The sequence below is a fragment of the Nycticebus coucang genome, chromosome 5, assembly GCF_027406575.1.
Source record: "Nycticebus coucang isolate mNycCou1 chromosome 5, mNycCou1.pri, whole genome shotgun sequence".
Classification (NCBI taxonomy): domain Eukaryota; kingdom Metazoa; phylum Chordata; class Mammalia; order Primates; family Lorisidae; genus Nycticebus; species Nycticebus coucang.
In genome coordinates this window covers 94,491,064-94,516,282 of record NC_069784.1, presented here as the reverse complement: position 1 = coordinate 94,516,282, position 25,219 = coordinate 94,491,064, and the positions used below count along the sequence as shown (strand labels likewise).

The 25,219-nt window shown below is 37.0% G+C and overlaps 1 protein-coding gene across 2 annotated transcripts in view; it reads left to right on the top strand.

Moving 5' to 3' along the window:
• Window positions 1-25,219, top strand: part of ROS1 (ROS proto-oncogene 1, receptor tyrosine kinase) — a 132,234-nt gene that overhangs the window by 53,715 nt on the left and 53,300 nt on the right. Inside the window, exons 19-28 of one of the 2 annotated variants that reach the window (XM_053591542.1) lie at window positions 1,451-1,665; window positions 1,975-2,135; window positions 2,467-2,611; window positions 4,758-5,017; window positions 7,393-7,456; window positions 7,760-7,962; window positions 9,747-9,952; window positions 10,829-11,115; window positions 11,264-11,266; window positions 20,054-20,230. In XM_053591542.1, coding sequence (XP_053447517.1) covers window positions 1,451-1,665; window positions 1,975-2,135; window positions 2,467-2,611; window positions 4,758-5,017; window positions 7,393-7,456; window positions 7,760-7,962; window positions 9,747-9,952; window positions 10,829-11,115; window positions 11,264-11,266; window positions 20,054-20,230 — 1,721 coding nt within the window. The remainder of the gene's footprint in view (window positions 1-1,450; window positions 1,666-1,974; window positions 2,136-2,466; window positions 2,612-4,757; window positions 5,018-7,392; window positions 7,457-7,759; window positions 7,963-9,746; window positions 9,953-10,828; window positions 11,116-11,263; window positions 11,267-20,053; window positions 20,231-25,219) is intronic. The other variant, XM_053591541.1, reaches the window with a different exon arrangement.

Genomic DNA, 25,219 nt, shown 5'->3' with positions numbered 1-25,219 from the left:
TTGATTTTTAATCTTTTTATTTCTTGATAAAGCCATGATAAAATAGGATAGCTTCACCCACATGCACAATTGTTAGCATCATTATATCCATGACTTATAGGTGGTTAAAGAAGAGGTCAAATTATTTGGCTAAAGTCAAACACTTCATAATTAGATGATCTGGATCTGTTTCCAAAGCATCACTCACACCGCAAATTTATTAATTCACAGTGGGGCATAGTTTTATTCATGAATGAGAGTAACTATGTGGGCCTGTAGGCCACACTTTCTCTGCATCGTGTGAACTGGGTTAGTTGTGAGGTGACTGAAGAATGAACACTGAATGAAGGGATAGTCCAGACGGGTGCCCACCAGGCAGTGCCAGGGTTTAGGGTGAACTCTGCTCATACAGAGCTATTCTGGGTCTAGAGATTGGGGTCCTTGTGGCCCTCACATTCAGGAACTGTCTGTCATCCCTGCCAATTCTAGAAAAATGCCCACAAAGCCTTGCACTTTGAGTGTGTCTGTTTTTCAAATCTCTCAATATAATAGGCTTTCTTTTTTAAAGTTATAATCACAGTATACTTGAATCCTAACTGTTGCTATTTCTGGCATGATTTATTGCATTGTCGTTGGTTGGTCTTAAAGCCCTTCTGCCTCACCTCTACGGACTATTTTTGATTCTTGTGTACAGATGGCCAGTGTATACTTTAGTCATTGTTTTTTACCAGTTCGTTTCTGAATGATAATCTTATTTCCAGGTAGGTACCTTGCCTTAGGTGTTTCTTATGCTTATGCAAGTGTGGTAGGAGCACATGGAATAAACCAGAGATGTGATCTCAGATTTCCAGCATATCCAGGATATTATCACTTCAGCACGCAATCTGAATAAAAATTATTATTTTACATTTTTTGTTTTAATTCTTTGATGTCAAGTATGTATTTTGCATTCATAGCAAATCTTCATTTGCATACTAAGTTTTCATAGGATATTTTTGATCTGTATTTACATTTCATAAAATTTACTGGTGAAAAAGGTTGATTTACATACCCGAGCTTGTTCCAAAATGTTTGAATGTTTTCTAATAAATTTTATATGATTCATCATATATGAATCACATGTTAGTTATGCAATTACGAGCAGTGAGAATTCAGGTTGTGTGTTTGGTATAGAGTATTACCAAATTCACGTGTATTTTTTAAAAGCCGCAACCTGTGTAAACAGTCTTATTATTGCAATATTACTTTAATAAGAAAAGCTCCTAGAAAATTTACGTTAGCTCTACTTCTTTAAAAACAATGTAAAAAATCAGCTAAATATTAAATTAGAAATAATGACAATTATTGGTGCAAAGTATTTTCTTTTTTTCCATCTCTACATACACACACACACACATTCTCAGGAGTGCTTGTATGCACCAACCCTTCCCCCACTGCAGATACACACACTCATTGTACTGTGTTTTGGCAGTGCTGGGGACACCGTCATCACGGAGTTTGCAGCCTGGAGTACTTCTGAAATCTCCCAGAATGCGCTGATGTACTACAGCGGTCGTCTCTTCTGGATCAATGGCTTTAGAATAATCACAACTCAGGAGATAGGGCAGAGGACCAGTGTCTCTGTTTTGGAAGCAGCCAAATTCAGTCAGTTCACAATTATTCAGACATCCCTTAAACCTCTGCCAGGTACAGTAGTTCACTCCTGCCCCCTCTTTCTTCTCCACACCTTTTGTTAACTAAATGTTTAAGGTGGGAGTTTTTCTTAAGAATCACGTATTAAGGCTTTAATAGTTTCTGTTGGTTTGCTTGCTATGCGTTTAATCTTAATCTGAATTTGAACCCTGAAAAAGTCAGTAAAAGATCATTTTCAGGACATAGTAAAGAAAAAATCTTGTTTTCACTCTAGTTACCAGTAATTTCCATCTATTTTCCATGGTTTTTGTATTGATTAATAACCCTAAATTTTTTCTCCTTCAATTTTCTATCTTTCCACAGGGAATTTTTCCTTTACCCCTAAGGTTATCCCAGATTCGGTGCAAGTGTCTTCATTTAGGATTGAAGGAAATGTGTCAAGTTTTCAAATCCTGTGGAATGCTCCCCCTGCAGTGGACTGGGGCGCAGTTTTCTACAGTGTGGAATTTAGTGCTCATTCTAAGGTACCATGTCGGTTCTAGCAACTTCCATTTCCCAAACAGATGATGCAGTCAGTGTCAGTCCTGCCCACACTGATTTGTACTTTCTCCACAGAGCCAAGCCCATCTTCTGTCATTCCCATGGCATTTGGTTATGAAGAGTACTCCCAAGAACACTTGTTTATAGTCAGTCTCTGACTTTTTAGTGCTAACTGCCATGTTGCATATACTTTAACTGGTCTATAGGGTAAAACGTGGGACCGACCAGAATTAGCATTTCCAAAATTGCAAGTTTTGATTTTACATGTTTCTAACTCTCCCTCTAAGAACATAATGTTTTGTGCTTATATTTTAGTTCTTGGCTAGTGAACAACAGTCTTTACCTGTCTTTACCGTGGAAGGGCTGGAGCCCTGTGCCTTGTTTAATCTTTCTGTCACTCCCTATACCTACTGGGGAAAGGGCCCCAAAACATCTCTGTCACTTCGAGCTCCTGAAACAGGTACAGGGGTTAAAATCTCTCTTAAAAAAAAAAAAAGGCAGAATCTAACTTTCTATGATCTGGAATGGATAGTTAATAATTTTTAAAAGTAACTTTCAGTTTTGTAGATGTGTTTAGATTCAATATCCTTTCAATGACTTTTTGGAGATTAGAATAACACCATTAACATAAATTTACATAATTTATTCCAAAAGGATAGTTTTAAGATTTCTTAATGACTATTTCATTTGATTGTAGTGATACATAAGATGTGGAAAAATGTTTCAGATAATTTATAAAACTCTTCATAAGGAAAATAGGCATTTAAGAGCAGAGACATTTTTTTGGAAGGCTGGGTGTTCTCATAGATGGTAACTCAGAATATTTTATGAGTGAATAACCCACATTTAATGTTTTGGGGGGAATATATTTTGAAAAAGATACTAGCTGTATCATTACATGTGTACAAAGCACAGATGTATGTACCACTCCTTTATTAAAAATGTATTACATTCCAATTATGTGTCAGAAACATCATTTCTAATCCTAACAAAGGTCTTTGTAGGACGGGTGATATTAACTTGATTATGGAAGGGAAGAAATGGAAGCCCAGTAGTTGCTCAAATAAAATAACTGCTAAATGGCAGGGCTGGGACTTAAACCAGAGTTTTCACTGCAGTTTCATCAAACTTCCATTCAACCATTCTTGCAAATGTTGGTAAACAATTAGTATCCTATTGATTTAATTTATGTAACTTCCTAGCACAGGACCTGGCAGGCAGTAAAAGCTCAATAAATACGGATCTCCATTCACCATTGCATTTTTTACTATTAAGATTCTTTCAACAATATTCATCCCTGAGTCACACAGTAGGAACATAGTGGAGCCTGGGCAGGTTCTGGAGGAGTTAGCCTATGGATCCAGGTATGCTCTGTGTGAGATTGTCTTGGGATATCAGCTTTGGTTGGATTGTTCTGTGGAAATGGACTTGACTGCATCCAGCAGGGGGTCCGCAGGGCTAACTGCACCACGCTGGATGTTGGGGGTGATAAGGAAGAATGGTAATATTTGGCCTTTACTTTCAGGAAATTGACAATACAGCAGGAAGTTGTTCCAATTGACCAATGTTTATTTATTAAGCACTTACTGTGTGCCAGTCCTATACTAGATTTGGGGGCATTTAACAAGGACTAAAAAAAAGATATTTTCTCTAATGGAGCTCCTAAAGTAGTGGGGAGGTAAACACATACACAGTGACCAATAATGGAAGCAAGAGGCTGGTAACTGAGTAGCACTGGCACAGGGTGGCTAGACGCAACCTGCACCTGCCTCAGGTATTCTTAGGAGAGGGAGACGTACTTGGACTTGTATGTCCAGAGAAGGCCTTAGGGGAGTAGAAACTTTAGCTGGGCCCTGAGAGATGGAGCCAAGAGAGATATCCCATGTGAGAAGGCTGGAAATTGAACAGTGTTGTTAATGGTAAACGGAGAAGCAATCTGATAGAATTGGGGGGAGGTGTGGAGACCTTGTGGAGAAGTCCCAAGAAAGAAGAGGGGTCTCTAGTATAGGATAACTTGGCACTTAGAGGAATTTCTCTTATTAAAGGACTGAGAGAGATTGAATTGCTTGATTTGGCTCTAGAATTAATGAGTATTCCAAAACCATACCTTTGGGGTGCTAACAGCCTTCTCTAACACTTCCTGCCTCCTAGGGAGTTTAGGGTGAAAGAGCTGTATATGCTGTATTTTACACCCCAAGTTAACTGATGACTGGTTAGAATCACTGTCATCCCTCCTGATGACTGGCATTTCCACCTTCCGTGAAACGACTCTTTCCAGTGAAGAGTGCATATTGCATTTTATGAGGAGAACCTGATACCTTTTATTGATGCAGAAAATAGACAGGAAAAGATATGCTTACGTGGTGGTAGGAAGGATTTGGGTTGGACATAAGGCAGCCTGTCAGTAAGGTCTGCTAAAGTATCAGAATAGGTTCCTGAACAAATATATGGGATAGTCTCTCCCAAAGATCTTTAAGAATGAGATAGATCGACCTCACCTCCCTGGAATGGGAGGTATTTGTTGTTCACTTGTTCCACATGCCTACCAGGAGTAGTAAAAGTCAGCTTTGTATGTTTTCTGCCCTATCTGTGTGTCTGCTTTGCAGTTCCATCAGCACCTGAAAATCCCAGAATATTTGCATTACCAAGCAGAAAATACCACAACCATGAAGTTGTGGTGGAATTTAGGTGGAATAAACCCAAGCATGAGAATGGTGTGTTAATAAGATTTGAAATTTTCTATCAAATATCCAACCAAAGTGATGCAAGCAAAACGTTTGAAAACTGGATTGCTGTCAACGTCTCCCCCTCAGTGATGTCCTTTCGACTCGAGGGCCTGAGTCCCAGGTGCTTTGTGGCCTTCCAGGTATGAGGGAGTCTTAACAGTGCAAAGAGAATGTTAGTTAAAGGACTAGGTGAGAAACTGGGGGTATGTTGTGATCAGAGGAGTCCAGTGGGGGACACAAGTACAGAAAGGAGAGGGGATCGAACAGGTCAAGGATGTCTGGACAACTTTCCCACACTTTTCAGATTCAGAGGAAATAATTCTTTTTCTTTCAAATCTGTGTCCCAATTTCATTTAATTTTTAAAAATTACACACTCCTTATTTTCTTTTGCATTTAAAAAATTGATATAGATATATCATAGTAGTACTTTTTTTGGTACATGTGATATTTTGATAAACTATTATTTTGCAACAAGATCATTACAAACCTTGCATCATGGTGGGTACTTTTATATTCATTGTCTCATTTGGTCCTCCTACTGCAAAGAAATAGCCAGGTCCCTGGTGTTTCAGTCAGTTACCAACGCTGCAGTGTTAGGAATACAAGCTAGGGCTCAGCCTCTGTGATATGTCACAGTTGCCATTTGTCTATAGGGAAAACAGAAAAGAGAGACTAGCAGTCAAAAGAATTCCATTGCCACCCTATTCTGACATTTAAAAATTTCACATGAAATAGCTCTCCACTTCTAATAGATGGCCAGATGATTTTCGTGTTCTTGTTAATTACCGTGTTGGTGGTGATAGTGTACGTATTTAGAGTTATTCTTCATTTTGTTTGAGGGAAAATAGTGCTTTGAGAACTGTTTTAGAGATTTGAGTTGTCTTTGGATCGGTTTTCTCTTTTTGTGAAATTTTAATTTAATAATTACTTTGATCATTTATTTTCTGCACAGAGTAGTGAAATAAGTTATGAAAATTAAGATAATATACATTCCTATTTGTTAGAAGTATGAGTGCCTAGCTAAATAAATATTCAGATGAAGTATATCTATCTGTCTATGTGCATATATAGTTTCAAATTTGAGTCACCATAGAACTGTGCAAAGTGACATGCACGAATTTGTATGTTTCATTTAAAACCGTCTTGTACAAAAGCAAAGGCTTTGTGACGTGTGTGTGTGTATGCAAAGTTAGAAATCATACACAGATAGATAATAGCAAAATGTATGTACATATATATATGTATTATTTTTTATTTTTTTTTGAGACAGGGTCTCACTCTGTCATCCAGGCTGGAGTGCAGGGGCACGATCGTAGCTTACTGCAGCCTCGATCCACTTGCCTTAGTGTCTTGAGTACACAGGACCATAAGTTGGTGCCACCAGACCTGGCTAATTTTTCTTTTTTGTTGTTGTAGTTACTGTTTTCTGTAGAGATGTGGTCTTGCTATGTTTCCCAGGCTAGTCCCAAATTCCTGGCCTTATGTAATCTTCCTGCCTTGGCTCCTAAAATGCTGTGATTACAAGCATAAGCCACCAAGCTCAGCCATAAAATGCATTTGATATTAGAAGTGTAGGAAAAATAATCTAACATTTTGTTGATTGAGAGATCACTTGAGACTCTATATTTTGATGCTGTCATTATGGATGTCAAATTTCTTTGTAGGCTATTGCACACATGCAAGATTTGGAAAGGGAAATGAAAATGACCTATCATACAAAACAAAATTTTAAAAGCTTTCAAAAACTTTACTGTTAGGATATGACATGGCCCAGTGGGAAGAAAGGTATACAGACCTAGAAGACTTGGGTCTTAAGCCGTTTCCATATGTGTCTTTGTGTATGAGTTACTCACCTTAATTATGATCCCAGTCCAGTTTCTACTTTTAGTAGTTGTGAGGGTCAAGGGAGAAAATGTATGTGAAAATGGTTTGAAATGCATAAGCACTTTCAAATATAAGGTTTAATTATTTTTTAATAAACCCTCTTTTTAAAAAAAGAGCATAATAAATTTAGTTAAAGCTTCTAGTTGTTGAATTCAAAATAAATGGAAGTTTATCATACTTTATTTGTTTTTGTTTCTTTTAATTTTTCTATGTATATAGAATTTAATTTTGGAGATAGCTAAATACCTTTAAAAATATCTAACTGACGAGTCAAAATTGTATATATTGAAGGTGTACAACATGATGACTACATGCACTAGGTAAAGATCATCAAATTACCTAAATGTTCATCACCACCCATGCTGTACATGAAATCCCCAGAACTTTTTTAGTTCATTTTTCTGCAAAAACATTGCACCATTTCTTTGTGCTTTTCTAGATGAGGAAACCCAACAACATGAGTATAGGGCAATGTCTTTCCTCTTAGTGACGTACTGCTATATATTGGTGTAAATACCTGTCCAAAGCTATTGGAAGTGTGAATGAATGTTCCATCATTTGTCAGCCTCAGCATTTAATTATTGTCACTAAAAACACTGCTGAATGCAGTTTTTTGTTTCCTTTTCTTAGGTTCAAGCCTTCACATCTAAAGGGCCAGGACCACTTTCTGACATAGTAAAATCTACAGTATCAGGTATTTGTTATAAAAGATCCATGCAAGTAACAATTTAAAAGTGTTTTGTGCCCACTGGTATCTTTAGGGATATGAACACTGTCTTTGAGCTAAAGTCCAGGTCAAATAAAATAATGAATTTTTGTTGTCACCAAACCGTGTTTAAATAAACCTGGGGTTAGGGAACCCAGAGATTCTTCACTGAGACATGTACTAGACGATCCAAAGGGGGTCATGGATTTCAAAACTGCCTGATACTGAATTAAGGGACTTTGCTAAACTAGTTTCCTCATACATACTACCCATTTTCCTTTCTGTTTTCAGAAATCAACCCATTTCCTTACCTCATAACTCTTGGTGGCAGCAAGATACATTTTTTAGACATGGATCAAAATCAAGCTGTGTGGACGTTTTCAGGGGAGAGAGGTATCAGTGCTATAGGCTACACAGCTGATAACGAGATGGGCTATTATACTGAAGGAAACTCAATCTTCCTTCTGGACTTGCACAATCATTCCAGCTCTGAGGTATTTCCCCTTGTGATTCTTTTAAAATGAAGAAAGCGGGACATTTACATGTTACACTAACCTGTATTAAAATAACTGGCTGATGGTTGTCATTAAGATTACAATGATTGGAAAGGGTGACATTCATTCATGCAAATGAATACAGAATAGCTTTTGGGAAAATGTCCTTCAAGTTTAACTTAGCAAACAGTTATTGTATTTAAGGCATTGTGCTTTGATCCTGGGATGTTGAGGTAAAAATTTATAGGTTTTGCTCTTTACTAACCCAGTCTAGTGTTAGTCTAGCACTAGGAAGGCACTATTGCATCTCGATTAAGAGGGTGAGTTTTGGAATCTGACTACCTAGAATTGAATTTTGGCTCCATCACTTACTAGATGTGTGACCATGAGCAAGTTATTTAACCTCTATGGTTAGGTAACACCTTATCCTAGGGTTCCTGTGAAGATTAAATGAGATAATCCGTGTCAAGCGCTTAGCAGAATGCCTGGCACGTGGAAGGCATTCACTAGTGGAGAAGACTAGTATAACTGCCACGCTGAGAGCAGGGTGTGGTGAGGTCACGGAGAATGAATGTAGGGCTGGAGTGGTGGAGGTAGAATGGAATAACATCTTGGGGACAAAGAGCGAGCCCAGGAAGGCCAGCAGAGGCAGAGGGAGGGCAAATGCAAGGACAGGAAAACAAGGAGCCCCTGCGTGTTTGGAATGAAGGGAGGGTTAGCGTGGAGGAGAGGTGGGTGGGAACACCGGACAGGGAGGCAGGAGCCTGAGCTTGACCATCCTCCTTGCCTGTGCTAAGCAGTCAGCTGTCAATCTGGGAGCCAACATCAAGCAATTAAAGAAATTCAGTGAGTCATTAACACGGTCAAGTTGTATTTTAGAACCACCTGTCTGTTAGCAGTGTGAATGTTGGTTGACTTGGAGAGAGTTAAACCTGAGAGAGGCGATTAGGAGGCTGTTCCAGAAACCCAGGTAAAAATTGTCTTGGCCTGAGTGGGGCCATGGCAGTGAGGTGAGAAGGAAGGGACAAATTGGAGAGACTTTTAAAATGGTACTAATTCAGTGGGTAGAGTATGAGGAAGAAGTCAAGAAGGAACCACGTGTGCTAAGATTGGCCCCTTGGGTGGATGTTGGACATCTGTAAAAAAATATGAAATGCAGGAGAAAAGCAGGTTTGGGGTGGGTAATTAGCTCTGTTTCCTGAGGGCCTTCATGTGGAGGTGTTCAGTAGGCAGGTTGATATTTGAATCAGTAACTCAAAGAAGGCTCGTGCTGGACAATGTGGATTTGCCCCAGTGGCCTATGGATTCTAGTCGAGGTTATGGTAGTTGAAATTATCTAGGGAAAATGTGAGAAGAGGGCCCACATTACAATGGTACATAATCCAGAATTCTTTTTTTTTTTTTTGTAGAGACAGAGTCTCACTTTATGGCCCTCGGTAGAGTGCCGTGGCCTCACACAGCTCACAGCAACCTCCAACTCCTAGGCTTAAGCGATTCCCTTGCCTCAGCCTCCCAAGTAGCTGGGACTACAGGCACCCACCACAACGCCCGGCTATTTTTTGGTTGCAGTTTGGCCGGGGCCGGGTTTGAACCCGCCACCCTCGGTATATGGGGCCGGCGCCTTACCGACTGAGCCACAGGCACCCCCCCATAATCCAGAATTCTTGACATTTGGATTCCAAAAGAGAATACAGCAAATAAGTGATGTGGGTGATTACAGAGAAGTCTTAAAATTAGTAACAATAAGCACTGTCTCCTAGCTGTATTCTCTACCTGTTGTTAAGGTCCTCCGAGATGCCCTGGTTTTTGACATCACAGTTATTGCAATTGACTGGATTTCAAGGCACCTCTACTTTGCACTGAAAGAATCACACAATGGAATACAAATATTTGATGTTGATCTCGAACGCAAGATGAAATACCCCAAAGAGCTGAAGATTTGCAACAGGAATTCAACAATAATTTCTTTTTCTGTGTATCCTCTTTTAAGGTGTGCAAGTGTATCTTTTTCTATTAAGAGGAAAAAGACATAGACGTATTCAATGTAATATCTATGGTTTACTATTAGAAGTTATTGACACTAAAATAAGATGCTTAGGGTTCTTGGCTCACTATCTCATCTTATAGTAAATAATTCTGCATATAAGTTATGAGTCCACAACCACAAATATGTAAAGTGAATCCATACTGACAATTTGATTAACCTAAAGTCAGGCTGATTCCCAGCAGGAAACAATAGCAGAATTTTATACTAATGAATGTAATGATATTATCAGTTGGTAAGGACTGGAAGAGAATTGGGACAGTGGCAGGAGATGAGTGGGAACAGATGGGCATTATGTCTTGCGCAGCAAAGGTTATTCTGGGCTCATACCTTTTAATTAATTAATATCCTCATAAGGTGAGCTTTAAGGTCTTCATTCAGCAACTGAGTGGTAATTTCCCAGGCTGGAAAAATATATTTTTGTTTGTACCACAGCAGGGTAATAGGCTATTTAGATACTAGATTGTTAACTGTTATTAAGAAGCAGAAACAAAACAAGAGGAGGCGAATAGAGATGGGCATTGATGAAAAATATGCTAATATATTTCATATCTACAGTCATTAATAGGCCATTTAATACATTGCTTAAGGTCATTATAGTCCAAAGCTTTAGCTGTAAACACATGTCTTAAAAAAAAAAAAGACTGGAAATGCTAAGTCGGCTGTTTTTGACCTTCCTCATCTAAGAACGCTATTGGACACTTGGGCATGCTCTTTCCAAAGGGTGTGTTTGTCCCTCCAATCATTAATAATGGTTGATCTTCCTTAGAAACCAGCATTTGATTTTACTCACTAAGTTGAAGGGACTTTTCCCCCCCATAGTCGCTTGTATTGGACAGAAGTTTCCAACTTGGGTTATCAGATGTTCTACTACAGTATTATCAACCACACTGTGCACCGCATGCTACAACCCACAGCCACAAACCAACGGAATGGAAGGAACCAATGTTCTTGTAATGTGACTGAATTTGAGTTAAGTGGAGCCATGACTATTGACACCTCTGACCTAGAGAAACCACTGATATACTTTGGCAAAACACAGGAGATCTGGGCAATGGATTTGGAAGGATGTCAATGTTGGAGTGTTATTGTGGTGCCTGCTGTGCTTGGTAAGATGCTGATATGTATACATAGGTTTTCATTAATAGCAACTTCTTCCATCCCCTTAAAAAAAGCCTTGCACTCCCCATATACTCAAAAGAATATACATGTGGTATTTACTCTGGACCATGCCAAGTGTTCTTGTAGAATTAAAAGCAGGTCGTTTCCAGGAAAATTGTATGTAGGCATTCATATTATTTTCCAAGTCTGTTTTTTAAAAAAAATTTTGCAATTAATGATAAGAATTACAATTTAATGAGCTAAGTAATATTACTATATTCTAAGCATGCTACTAAGTGCATCATCTACTTTAATCTTCAAAATACCTTGATGAGATAGGTACTAGTATCTTCATTTTACGGATGAGGACACTGAGGCTGAGAAAGGTAAAGTAACTTGTCCCAGGGCCAGTTAGTGGAGAAGCTGAAATCTGGTCTAACTACAACATCCACGATCTTACCAGTACCCTATTTTATTTCCACTTTGAAGATCAATTGACTCCACCTTCAATATGAGTTGGTCAATAACTTGGCAGGTCTAGCTGTTGAAATTTACATGCTTATGGAAAAGGATATATTTGAAAGTTTAATACAATTTGGAAGTCTCCTAATGAGAAGTAATTCCAACAGAGAAAAAAATACATTCTAAATATTTGATATACTCTTCAGAGTCTGCTCTTCATTTCCCAACATGGTAGTCTCTAGTCACATGTGGTGATTTAAATTTAATTATAATTAAATAAAATTAAACATTTAATCCCTCAGTTACTTCCCACATTTCAAGTGCTCAAAAGCCAGCAGTGGCCGACGGCTACTACATTGACAACATAGGCATAAAACATTTCCATGATCATCAGACTTTATTTTGGTTAGTGCTGGGGTACATAGTGATGTTTTGAAATTGGAAACACCTGTGTTATAATTGCACATATGGTTTTGTTGACATGTCACCCAGAGACTTAAAAACAATTTCTTTGTACTCTCAATAGGCTTGAGATTAGCGATTATGTTTCAAATTTCTCCTTTTAGATGAATTGCTAGTTTCTGTTAATCTGTGAAATCTGTGGTAAAGACTCTTTTCTTAACTAAACTTTAATTATGTTCCTCTTAGCCTTTTATTATTGTTTTAGAGACATGGTATCACTCTGTTGTCTAGCTGGAGTGCAGTGGTGCTATCTTAGCTCACTGCAGCCTCAAGCAATGCTCCCACCTTGGCTTCCTGAGTGGGAAGGATAAGTGCACATGACTATGTCTGGCTAATTTTTAATTTTTTTTTTTTTTAGAGACAGGGTCTTGCTATGTTGTCCAGGCTAGTCTTGAATTTCTGGCCTCAACCAACCCTTCTACTTTTGTCTTCCAAAGTCCTGGGATTATAGATGTGAGCCACTGCGCTTGACCTGAGCCCTCTTCTTGAGTAGTAGACTTTGACGTTGGCCTTACCATGTCCATTCTTGCCCAGTCAGTTTTTGTTTTCTTTATTAAATCATAAAGAGACAGATCATGTATACATGAATGCATTTATGGGGTACAATGTGCTGATTCCATATACAATTTGGAATGCTTACATCATACTGGTTAATATATCCCTCACCTCAATTACTTAATTATTGTGTTAAGACATTTATACTAATATATCTGACATGTACCCTTGCAATATGCACCATAGGTGTGATCCCACCATTCACCCTCCCTCTGTCTGGCCCCCGCCCTCCCCTGTCATCCTCCATCCCTCCCTCGTCCTGGGCCATAGTTGTGACCTATTCTTCATATGGAAGTGTGAGTGATTGTAAATTGGTTTCATAATAGTACTGAGTACATTGGATACTTTTTCCTCCATTCTTGAGATACTTCACTAAGTAGGATATGTTCCAGCTCCATCCATATAAACATAAAAGAGATAAAGTCTCCATCTTTTTTTAAGGCTACGTAATATTCCATGGTATACATATACCATAATTTATTAATCCATTCATGGGTCGATGGGCCTTTGGGCTTCTTCCATGACTTGGCTATTATGAATTGAGCTTCAATGAACAATCTGGTGCAAATATCTTTGTTATAAAGTTATTTTTGGTCTTTTGGTTATACTGCTAGTAGAGGAATTGCAGTATCAAACGGCAGGTCTACTTGTAGATCCCTGAGTATTCTCCATACTTCTTTCCAAAAGGAATGGATTAGCTTGCATTCCCACCAGCAGTTCCCTTTTCTCCACATCCACGCCAACATCTGTAGTTTTGGGATTTTGTTATGTAAGCCACTCTTACTGGAGTTAGATGATATCTCAAAGTGGTTTTGATATGCATTTCTCTGATGATTAAAGATGATGAGCATTTTTTATGTGTCTGTAGGCCATGCACCTATCTTCTTCAGAGAAGCTTCTCTTCAAGTCCCTTGCCCACAATGAAATGGAATTACTTGTTCTTTTCTTATTAATAAGTTTGAGTTCTTTGTGGATTCTGGTTATCAAACCTTTGTCAGACACATAACCTGCAAATATCCTCTCCCATTCTGAGGACTGTGCAGAAGCTTTTTAATTTGATCAGATCCCAGTAATGTATTTTTGGTGTTGCCTCAATTGCCTGGAGGGTCCTCATGAAGTATTTTGCCAGGCCAATTTCTTCAAGTTTTTCCCCTGTAGTTTCATATCTTAAGTTTAAATCTTTTATCCAGTGAGAGTCAATTTTTGTTAATGGTGAAAGGTGTGGGCCCAGTTTCAGTCTTCTACAAGTCACCAGCCAGTTTTCCCAGCAGCATTTCTTAAATAGGGAGTCTTTTCCCCAACATCTATCTATCTATCTATCTATCTATCTATCTATCTATCTATCTATCTATCTATCTATCTATTTCTTTGCAGTTTTGTCTGGGGCTGGGTTCGAACCTGCCACCCCCGGTATATGGGGCTGGCGCCCTACTCCTTGAGCCACATGTGCCGCCCTCCCCCAATTTATATTTTTGATAGGCTTATCAAAGATCAAATGATGATAAGTGTCTGGGTTCATCTCTTGGTTCTCAGTTCTGTTCTATATATCTACCTCTCTCTTTTTGTGCCAGTACCATGCTGTTTTGATCACTATAGATTTATAGTATAGATTGATTCCTCCTGATTTGTTTTTATTTCTGAGTAATATGTTGGCTATGTGAGGTTTTTTTTCTGGTTCCATATAAAATGAAGTACTATTTTTTCCTGATCTTTAAAGTATGACAGTGGTGCTTTGACAGGGATTGCATTAAATTTGTATATTGCTTTGGGTAATATGGACATTTTAACAATGTTGATTCTTCCCAGCCATGAGCATGGTATGTTTATCCATTTGTTAACATCTTTAGCTATTTCTTTTCTCAGAGTTTCATAATTCTGTCCTTACAGATATCTTTCATGTCCTTTGTTAAGTAAATTCCCAAATATTTCATCTTCTTTGGCACTATGTAAAAGGAATAGAGTCCTTGACTATTTTTTCAGCTTGACTGTTATTGGTATATATAAAAGCTACCGATTTGTGAATATTGATTTTGTATCCTGAGATGCTACTGTATTCCTTGATCACTTCTAGGAGTTTTGTAGTTGAGTCCTGGGGTTTTCCAGGTATAAAATCATATCATCTGCAAAGACTGAAAGTTTGATCTCTTCTGACTCTCTATTTGGATACCCTCGATCGCCTTCTCTTGCCTGATTGCAATGGCTAAGACTTCTATTACAATGTTAAAAAGCAGTGGAGACAATGGGCAACCTTGTGTGGTTCCTGATTTGAGTGGAAATGTTTTCAATTTTACTCCATTCAATATGATATTGGCTATGGGTTTGCTATATATGGCCTCTATCAGTTTAAGAAAAGTCCCTTCTATACCTATTTTCTTAAGTATTTTGATCATGAAAGGATGCTGGATATTGTCAAAAGTTTTTTCTGCATCTATTGAGAGAATCATATGGTCTTTGTTTTTAGTTTGTTTATGGGATGTATTATATTTATAGATTTATGTATATTGAACCAACCTTGAGACCCTGGGATAAAAGCCACTTGGTCATGGTGTATAATTTGTTTGATGTGTTGCTGGATTCTGTTTGCTAGGATCTTATTGAATATTTTTGCATCTATATTCATTAAGGATATTGGTCTATAATTTTCTTTTCTTGTTGGGTCTTTACCTGGTTTGGGGATCAGGGTGATATTTGTTTCATAGAATGTATTTGGAAATATTCCTTCTTTTTCAATGTTTTGGAAAAGGTTAAGTAATATAGGTACTAGTTCCTCTTTAAAGGTTTGGTAGAATTCTGACATGAAACCGTCTGGTCCCGGACTCTTCATTTTTGGGAGATTTCGTATAGTTGATGCTATTTCAGTACTTAATGTAGGTCTGTTCAGCATTTCCAGTTCTTTCTATTTAAGTCTAGGAAGGTGGCATACTTCCAAGTACTGGTCAGTTTCTTTCAGATTTTCATATTTCTGAGAATAAAGATTTTTGTAGTATTCATTTAGGATTCTTTGAATTTCTGAGGTGTCTGTTGTTATTTCGCCTTTGTCATTTCTGATTGATGATATTAGGGATTTTAATTTTCTATTTTTGGTTAGGTTGACCAAAGGTTTATCGATTTTGTTGAATTTTTCAAAAACCAACTTTTTAATTCATCGATCTTTTGAATAATTATTTTGTTTCTGATTTCATTTAATTCTGCTCTAATTTTAGTTATCTCTTTTCTTCTGCTGGGTTTGGGGTTAGAATATTCTTCTTTTTCCAGTTGCTTGAGATGTCCCATTAAGTTATTGACTTCCTCTCTTAATGTTCTGTTGAGGAAGGCTTGCATTGCTATAAATTTCCCTCTTAGGACTACCTTTGCAGTATCCCACAGATTCTGATAATTTGTGTCTTCATTATTGTTTCGTTCCAAAAATTTGACAATTTCCTTCTTAATCTCATCTACGACACAGCTATCATTCAGCATAAGGTTTTTCCATGTCTTTGTATGAGTATGCAGGTTCCTGTTATTGGTGAGTTCAACATTTATTGCGTGATGATCCAAAAAAATACAAGGAATAATTTCTATATTTTTAAATTTGCTAAGGTTAGACTTGTGACCTAATATGTGATCCATTTTGGAGGATGTTCCATGGGCTGATGAGAAGAATTTGTATTCAGTTTTGTTAGGATGAAATGTTCTGTAGACGTCTGTTAAATTCAATTGTTGTATGGTGAAGTTTAAGTCAAAAATTTCTTTGCTTAGTTTCTTATTGGAGGATCTATCCAACACTGGATAGATCTATTAAAATGTCCAACTGTTACGGTGCTGGAAGATATTAAATTGTTCGTGTCTGTTAGGGTCTCACTTATAAATTAAGGAGCATTCTGGTTGGGCACATAAATGTTAATAATTGAAATCTCATCGTGTTGAGTGTTTCCCTTAACAAATATGAAGTGACCGTCCTTGTCTTTCCTTACTTTTATTGGTTTAAAGCCTAATGTATCTCCAAATAAAATTTCAACCCCTGCTTTTTTCTGGTTTCCATTTGCCTGGATTACAGATGACCATCCCTTGCCCAGTCAGTTTTAGTGAGAATTCTAAATCAGTGTAGAGAGAATCCCTCCCCCTTGATAGCCAATCAAGTTCTTAGTCCCCACCATTGATGTGTATGCCCTTGGTCTGCATTTAGCAAAGAGTTCTGTTTTAGGCCATTTGAACAAGGATCCTTCCACCTGTTATGTCCTCTCTTAGTAATTTTTCATCCACTGATTTTCTCACTCAGGTTGTTGCTATAAGTCCCCATATGTCTTTGTTGTATTGCACCATCTGTCTCCCTTATTGCAATATTATGCTAGTCTTGACTAAGATCTTTCTTACCTTTTTAACAAGTGTCAGAATAATTTTTCCTTTATCATCTAATACACAAGAATTATCAAGTGGGTCATTATCATATAGGTATAAAGCTAGTCTTTCTTTTTTTTATAAATTCATAGTAGAAATTCATAATTTTAAAACTAAAAAATTAAAATGTCTTTGGAGATAATTTAGCTGTCATGATATCACAAGAAATTTTTTCTACAAAAACAGTACTGGAATAAAAAATAATCACTACTTTATAAGGAAGTCTGCTTAACTTTTAGACAGTTCTGAATATTAGATTTTTTTCCTCTTTTATTTAGCCAAAGTCTTCTTTCCATTCATTGGTCTTAGTTCTGACCTCTAAATTTACAAAGAATAAATTAATCACTTTCCACATGAAAGCCATTCAACTATGTAGAGATAGCTGTCACAGCCCATTCTAAGCACTTTCTTTAGAGGAAAAATTCAAGTATCTGTAACAACTTCTCAGGTGATGTGGCTTCAAGATCTTCCTTTGTCTTAGTCACTCTCCTGTGATTTCATTCCAGCTGGTTAATATCCTTTTAAATGTAGCCCTCATAGTGACATGCTGTACTCTCAATGTGTTCTGATGGATGTAAGGGGGCTCTGATAGCCTGGATCATCTTTCTACTCTAGCTGAAAGTGGTATCAGGTTCCTGCCATTGGAAAACCTAAAGCCTTTTTCACATTATCTATTGTTAAGCCAGATCTGTTCCACTCATTGATTTATAGAGTTGATTTTCAATTTGAATTTAAGATGCTGTGTTGTTCCTATTAAATTTTAGTCCATTAAGAATTAATAATCTATCGCTTCTCGGCCTTTTGGCTAAGATCAAGTGTGAAGAATTAATAATCTATAACTGAACCTGTTAGTGATAGTGGTAATCATGTATTATCTGCAAACTTGACAAATGTTTAGTCTGCATTCATTCTAAACTATTGATAAAAATATTGAGTAAGGTACTGAGCCCAATATCTATCATCTAATATCTCCTTCAGATTGTAATCACTTGATTTGAAGACACACTGGGGGATTTAAGTCTTGGCTCTGTCCTTTGATAATTTTGTAGCCTTGAAGAGATCATTTAACTTCATCTGTTCTCAGTTTATGAACAAACTATTTATCTGAAAATAGTGATAATTTAACTTCATCTGTTCTCAGTTTATGAACAAACTATTTATCTGAAAATAGTGATAATAGTATTTACCTTATTGGCTTGACACAAAGCTACATTTAGAAAATACTTCAAAAATCCTTAGCCAATTTACAGATTTAACGCAATCCCCATTAAAGCGCCTCTCTCATATTTTAAAGACCTAGAAAAATTAGTACTTTGTTTTACATGGAAATAGAAAAAAATCTCCGAATAGCCAAGACATTACTCAGAAATAAAAACAAATCAGGAGGAATCATGCTTCCAGACTTCAGACTATATTATAAATCGATAGTGATCAAAATGGCATGGTACTGGCACAAAAATAGAGAGGTAGATGTATGGAACAGGATTGAAGACCAAGAGGTGAACCCAGACACTTACCGTCATTTGATTTTCGATAAGCCTATTAAAAATATAAATTGGGAGAAAGATTCCCTATTCAATAAATGGTGCTGGGTGAATTGGCTGGCAACTTGTAGAAGACTGAAACTGGACCCACACCTTTCTCCTCTAACAAAAATTGACTCTCACTGGTTAAAGGACTTAAACTTAAGACATGAAACTATAAATATTCTTAGAGAGAGTGCAGGGGAAACACTTGAGAAAATTGGCCGGGGAGAATACTTCATGAGGAAGACACCCTGGGCAATTGAAGCAACATCAAAAATACATTACTGGGATCTGATCAAATTAAAAAGCTTCTGCACTGCCAAGAACACACTAAGTAAAGCAAAAAGACAGCCCTCAGAATGGGAGAGGATTTTTGCAAGTTATATTTCCGACAAAGGTCTAATAACCAGAATCCACAGAGAACTCAAACTTATTACTAAGAAAAAAACAAGTGATCCCATTTCATTGTGGGCAAGAGACATGAACAGAAGCTTCTCTGAAGAAGACAGACGCATGGTCTACAGACACATGAAGAAATGCTCATCATCTTTAATCATCAGAGAAATGCAAATCAAAACTACTCTGAGATACCATCTAACTCCAGTAAAAGTAGCCCACATCACAAAATCCCCAAACTAGAGATGTTGGGGTGGATGTGGAGAAAAGGGAACACTTCTGCACTGCTGGTGGGAATGCAAGCTAGTACGTTCCTTTTGGAAGGAAGTTTGGAGAACACCCAGGGATCTAAATGTAGACTTGCCATTTGATCCTGCAATTCCTCTTCTAGGTGTATATCCAAAGGACCCCAAATCATTTGGCAATAAAGATATTTGCACCAGATTGTTCATTGCAGCTCAGTCCATAATTGCCAAGTCATGGAAGAAGCCCAAGTGCCCATCAACCCATGAATGGATTAATAAATTGTGGTATATGTATACCATGGAATATTATGCAGCAGTAAAAAGGGAGACTTTACCTCCTTTATGTTTACATGGATGGAGCTGGAAAATATTCTTCTTAGCAAAGTATCTCAGGAATGGACAAAAAAGTATCCAATGTACTCAGTACTACCGTGAAACCAATTTATAATAACTCACACTTGCATATGAAAAATGAAACACTACTTTAGGCTATGACGAAGGAGGGAAGGGAGGGCGAGGGATGGGGAGGGGGTGGGAGGGATAGTAGGGGATAGTAGGGGGACCACAACTATGGAGCACATTGCAAGTACAAGTTGGTTCCATCATGTGTAGAACACAAATGTCCTAATGCTATAATTGGGTAAATGAGATGAAAGCTATACTGATTAGTATTAGTATTAGTGTGACAAATAATTAACATACTGAAATGGGCATAAATGTATTTATGATCTATGTACAAAAGACTTAATAAAAAAATCCTTAGCCAAATGATATAAAAGTATTTCTTTTTTCATACTGAAATAATGGAAAGATTCAAAATTCAGCAGTTATACAGAAAGGATTTCATAAATTACTTAGAGTAAAAAACTTTAAGACACAGATTTTGTTTTTTATTTTGTGTTCTTCATATTTTTAATCAACAGGAAAAACGCTTCTTAGCTTAACTGTGGATGGGGAATTTATATATTGGATCTTCACAGCAAAGGCCAGCACACAGATTTATCAAGCAAAGAAGAGAAATGGGACCATTCTTTCCCATGTAAAGACCGTAAGGACTAAGTGTATCTTGGCGTACAGTTCAGTTATGCAGCCTTTTCCAGGTAATAAAGTCACATATGCAATCAGCTGTTCTCCCAGTCTAGAGAAAGCTCACAATGTCTCCTTTTCCAAGGCTGCCCCTCTAACCCCTTTGTTTCTCATAGTTTACAGTGTGATTGCTGTTAGTCCTGGATTACAAATTACCTCTGTGTGTATACACAGTTTAGGCTCTGATAGGCAACTTTAAACATGGGAAGCCCATGTCTTGTTTTCTCCATTCTCTTCTCTTCTCAGTCCCATAATTTCTCTTCTTTCTGTCTTTTTTCTCCTTCGGTGATATTTATGGCTTCCCAGTGGTGTCAAAATTATTGCATAAAAACCTCACGTCTTTTTCAAGGTAATTTCCATATTCGTTGTAATATTATGTGTTACGCATTAAGTAGTACAATGTATTGATTTGTTATGTGCTACAGATTAATAGGTACTGTCATTATAGAATTTTTCAGTACCATTTAGTATGCATAGATCTATGCTACTATTTTTATTAAGTTCCTATATTTTTTGTAAATTGTGTCACTGATGAAATTTTTTAGTATTGAGCCCCTAATCCTACTTTACCCAAAAGCTCTGTGAAATTTATTGTGTGATTTACTGTGTATTTGTATAATGAAATGATTTATAGGAATACATGTATCATATGATAGCAGAACTATTTTTAAGTGAGAGTCAAAGTGAAATAGTTTTGAAATGTCAAAACCACACAAAGACAGTGTTGTACTGCCTCATTGTTTTCTTATCATGCTTTTTTTGCCATTAAAGTGCAAATGTCATCCTAAATTAAGTATAACTTTCCTCCTGGGAGGGACAAAAATGAATGAAACAAGCTCCTTTTGTTTAAATGTATTTAGTTATAAAATGTATAAACTGAGAAACATAATAATTTATAAATAAGCTTAGTTCATATTTTTCTTAAATAGTTTCTTCTGTACTTTGAGAAATTCAAGAGATTTAAAAACTCCACATGGCTTCTGATTTCTGGTCAAATATATAAGATGCTTGAAAATCGCAACTCTCTTCTAATAAATAAAAAGCTGAGCAAACTGAAAACTTTACTTTTCTTATATTCATAGAGGAGTGAGGTTGCAGAGCTGGCCTCCAAAGCTGAAAATACAGATGGGTAGATAAAGAATCAATTTTGCTAGAGCAAGAAAACATGAGCAGAAACCTTTGTGGGACCAGTGTAGGGGGTAGGAAAGCTTAAATAATAATTGTTGAATCATTAGAGGCTCCGTGTGAGAAACTCTGACAGTTAAAAACTCCAGGAGGACCCGGTGTAGGGTGCCCTCACGGTTTTGTGAGTTTCACCTCTTAGCTGGTTCTCACAGTGAATATCTTAAAAAATCTCCTTGTGCTTCCAGCAGGGGGAGGGTATTTTAGAAATATTTTAGAAATATGCCAGAATGTTCTGTTTTTCTTAAGATAGTCTGCCCTCAAGAGAAATTATTTAATCAAAGCTGAACCTGCTGGGATTTTGTCCTTGCCTAATTGACCTGGGGAAAGGAAATACCCAACTCCAGCCCACCTAGCCATCCTGTTCCTTCTAAGGGGGTAGAAGGGAATAAGAAGAACTTGTGAAGTTTGCGATCCAGAAGCAAAGACTCACTAAAAGACTAATCTAGGACTATAAATTGCTTTCCTCCCTCCCACATATTACCACAACATTACTAGAGGCCTACTTAACAGTAATTTCTTTTTTTTTTTTTTTTTTTTTTTTTGTAGAGACAGAGTCTCACTGTACCGCCCTCGGGCAGAGTGCCGTGGCATCACACGGCTCACAGCAACCTCTAACTCTTGGGCTTACGCGATTCTCTTGCCTCAGCCTCCAGAGCAGCTGGGACTACAGGCGCCCGCCACAACGCCCGGCTATTTTTTTATTTTTGTTGCAGTTTGGCCGGGGCTGGGTTTGAACCCGTCACCCTCGGCATATGGGGCCGGCGCCCAACTCACTGAGCCACAGGTAATTTCTTTTATTAATACCTAGTACATTATGTTTAGCTAGCAAGAAAAACTTACAAGGCATGGGATGGCGCCTGTGACTCATAGAGTAGGGCGCCAGCCCCATATATCAGAGGTGGCAGGTTCAAACCCGGCCCCGGCCAAAAACTGCAAAATAAATAAATAAATAAATAAATAATTACAAGTCATACTGAAAGACATAAAACAGATTTGAGACTTAAATATGGCAAGGACATTAGAATTATCAGATGGGAATTGAAAATGATTAATAGCTAAGGCCTCTAATGGATGAAGTAGACAGGAAGCAAGAACAGATGATCAGTGTGAGCAAAGAGATGGATTTTTTTTTTTTTTTTAAGAAAGTGTCTCTCTCTGTTGCCCCGGGCAAGAGTGCCATGGCTTCCTAGCTCACAGCAACCTCAAATTCTAGGGTTCAACATTTAAATCGTTGAGAGAAAAAAAAATCCAACTTAGAATTTCATGCTCTGAAAAATTATCTTTCAAAAGGGAAGAAGAAATAAAGATTTTCTCAGACAAAATTTGAGGGAATTTATTGTCAGTCAACCTGCTTTGCAAGAAATGTTAAAAGAAGTTTTTTAGAAAGACAGAAAATTATACAGAAACTCAAATCTATATAAAGAAAGAGCACTAAAGAAGGAGTAAGTGAAAGTAAAAGAAGAGGTTTCTTTTGGTTATTCTTAATTGACTGAAAAGATAACAATTTATTGAAAATAATAATAATAGCAACAATGTATTCAATTATGCATGCTCATGTGTGTATGTGTATATATGTTTATTTAGATTTATACATAAGCAAAATGAATGACAGAAATGATGCAAGAGATGGAAGAAAATAATTAGGCTTACTTTGTTATTAAAAGGTACTTTTACTAGCAATGAACTAGCATAGTGTTATATGAAAGTGGACTTGGATTAGTTGCAAATTCTAGGGCAAACTAGCAAAAAAGGGAAAAGAATAAAGTATAACTGATTCCCAAGAAAGGAGATAAAACAGTCATATAAAATGCTTAATTAAAACCACAAAAGGCAGAGAAAGAGTGGAAGATATAAATAGGAATAAAGAACAAGGGCAAAAAATAGAAAACAGTAAAAATATGATAGATATTAATCCAACTATAGCAATAGTTACTTTGAACATCAATGGCATAAATGTGACAATCAAAGAGATTGTCACAGTGGATCAACAAACAAGACTCAACTAACTTCATGTTGCCTATAAAAAACTGAATTTAAATATAAAGATGCATATAAATAAAAAATGAAAGAATGAGGTTTAGGGCAGTGGCTCAGTTTGTAATCCCTGCACTCTGGGAAGCCAAGGCAGTAGGATCCCTTGACCTCAAGAATTTGAGACTAGCCTGAACAAGAGCAAGACCCATGTCTAGTAAAAGTAGAAAAAAATAGCCAGGTGTGGTGGTGCACACCACACGTGGGGTATTCTAGCTACTCCAGAGGCTGAGGCAGGAGGATCACTGATCACTTGAGCTCAGGAATTTGAGGTTGCTGTGAGCTAGGCTGATGTCACATCATAGGCAAAAAGAACAGAACCCTGTCTAAAAAAAAAGATGGAGAAAGATCATGCCACCACCAATCAAAATAAAGAAGGAGTAGTTACATCAGTTTTACACAGAGCAGACTTCAGAGCAAAGAAAAGTAATAAGAGTTAAGGAGGGATGTTAGACTGTGTGGCCATAAAGTTCGTGTGCAATTTAAAATAGTGCCCAATTTAAAATTGCACATGAACTTTACGACCTCCCTGTAGAATGATAAAGAGGTCAGTTCTCCAAAATGATTTAATAATACTTAATATATATACATCTAACAATAACATCAAAATAAATAAGGCAAAAACTGATAAAACTGTAAGCAATTGATGAATCCGCAATTACAGTTGGAGACTTCAACACTTATCTATCAGAAATGGGCAGATCCATCAGGATGAAAATCACAAAGGGTATAGAGGGGTATACTGATGCACTGACAACACAATTGGATGTACTGGACATCTACCAACTACTTTTTCCAACAATAGCAGAATATACATTTTTCTCAAGCTCATATGGAACAATTCATCAAGACAGACAATACTCTGGGTCATAAAACACACCTTAACAAGTTTAAAATAATAGAAATCACGTGATGTCTGTTCTCAAACTATAATGAAATTCATCTTGAAATCAGTAACAGAAAGCTGGAAAATCTCAAAACACTTGGAGATTAAACAACACATTTCTAAATAAAGTATGGGTCAAAAGAGACATCTCAAGAGAAATTTAAAAATATTTTGGACTAAATGACAATGATGAAAACGCAATTTATTAAAGGCTTTGGGAATCCGCAAAAGCAGGGATTAGAGGAAATTTATAGCATTGAATGTATATATTAGAAAATAAAAAAGATATAAAATTAATCCTTTAAGTTCCACATTGGGAAACTAGAAAAAAGAAGAGTAAGTTAAATCTAAAGTAAGGAGAAGACACAAAACAAAAAGAAGTAGAGCAGAGATCAGTGGAATCGAAATTGGAAATCAGTAAAGAAAATCAATGAAACCAAAACCTGGATCTTTGAAAAGATCAGTAAAATTGGTAAGCCTCTAGTTAAGCTAAGGAAAAAAAAAGATACAAGTTACTAACATCATAAATGAAGGAGGAAACATCAATATAGATCCCATGGATATTAAAGGGATAATTAAGGCATAGTCAACAACTTTATGCCCACAAGTTTTATAACTTAAATGAAATAGACCAATTTCTGCAAAGACACAATCTGCCAAAATTCACACAAGAAGAAATAGACAATCTGAATACGCTGTATTTGTTAAAGAAATTGAATCAATAATTAAGCAGAAAGCACCTGCCCGGATGTATTCAGTGGTAAATTCTACCTAATATTTATGGAAAAATTATACTGAACTCTGTAATTTCTTTCAAAAGACAGAAGCAGAGGGAATACTTCCAGCTAGGTGACAGAATGATACCATTCTATGAAGCCGGAATTACTCTAATACTAAAACT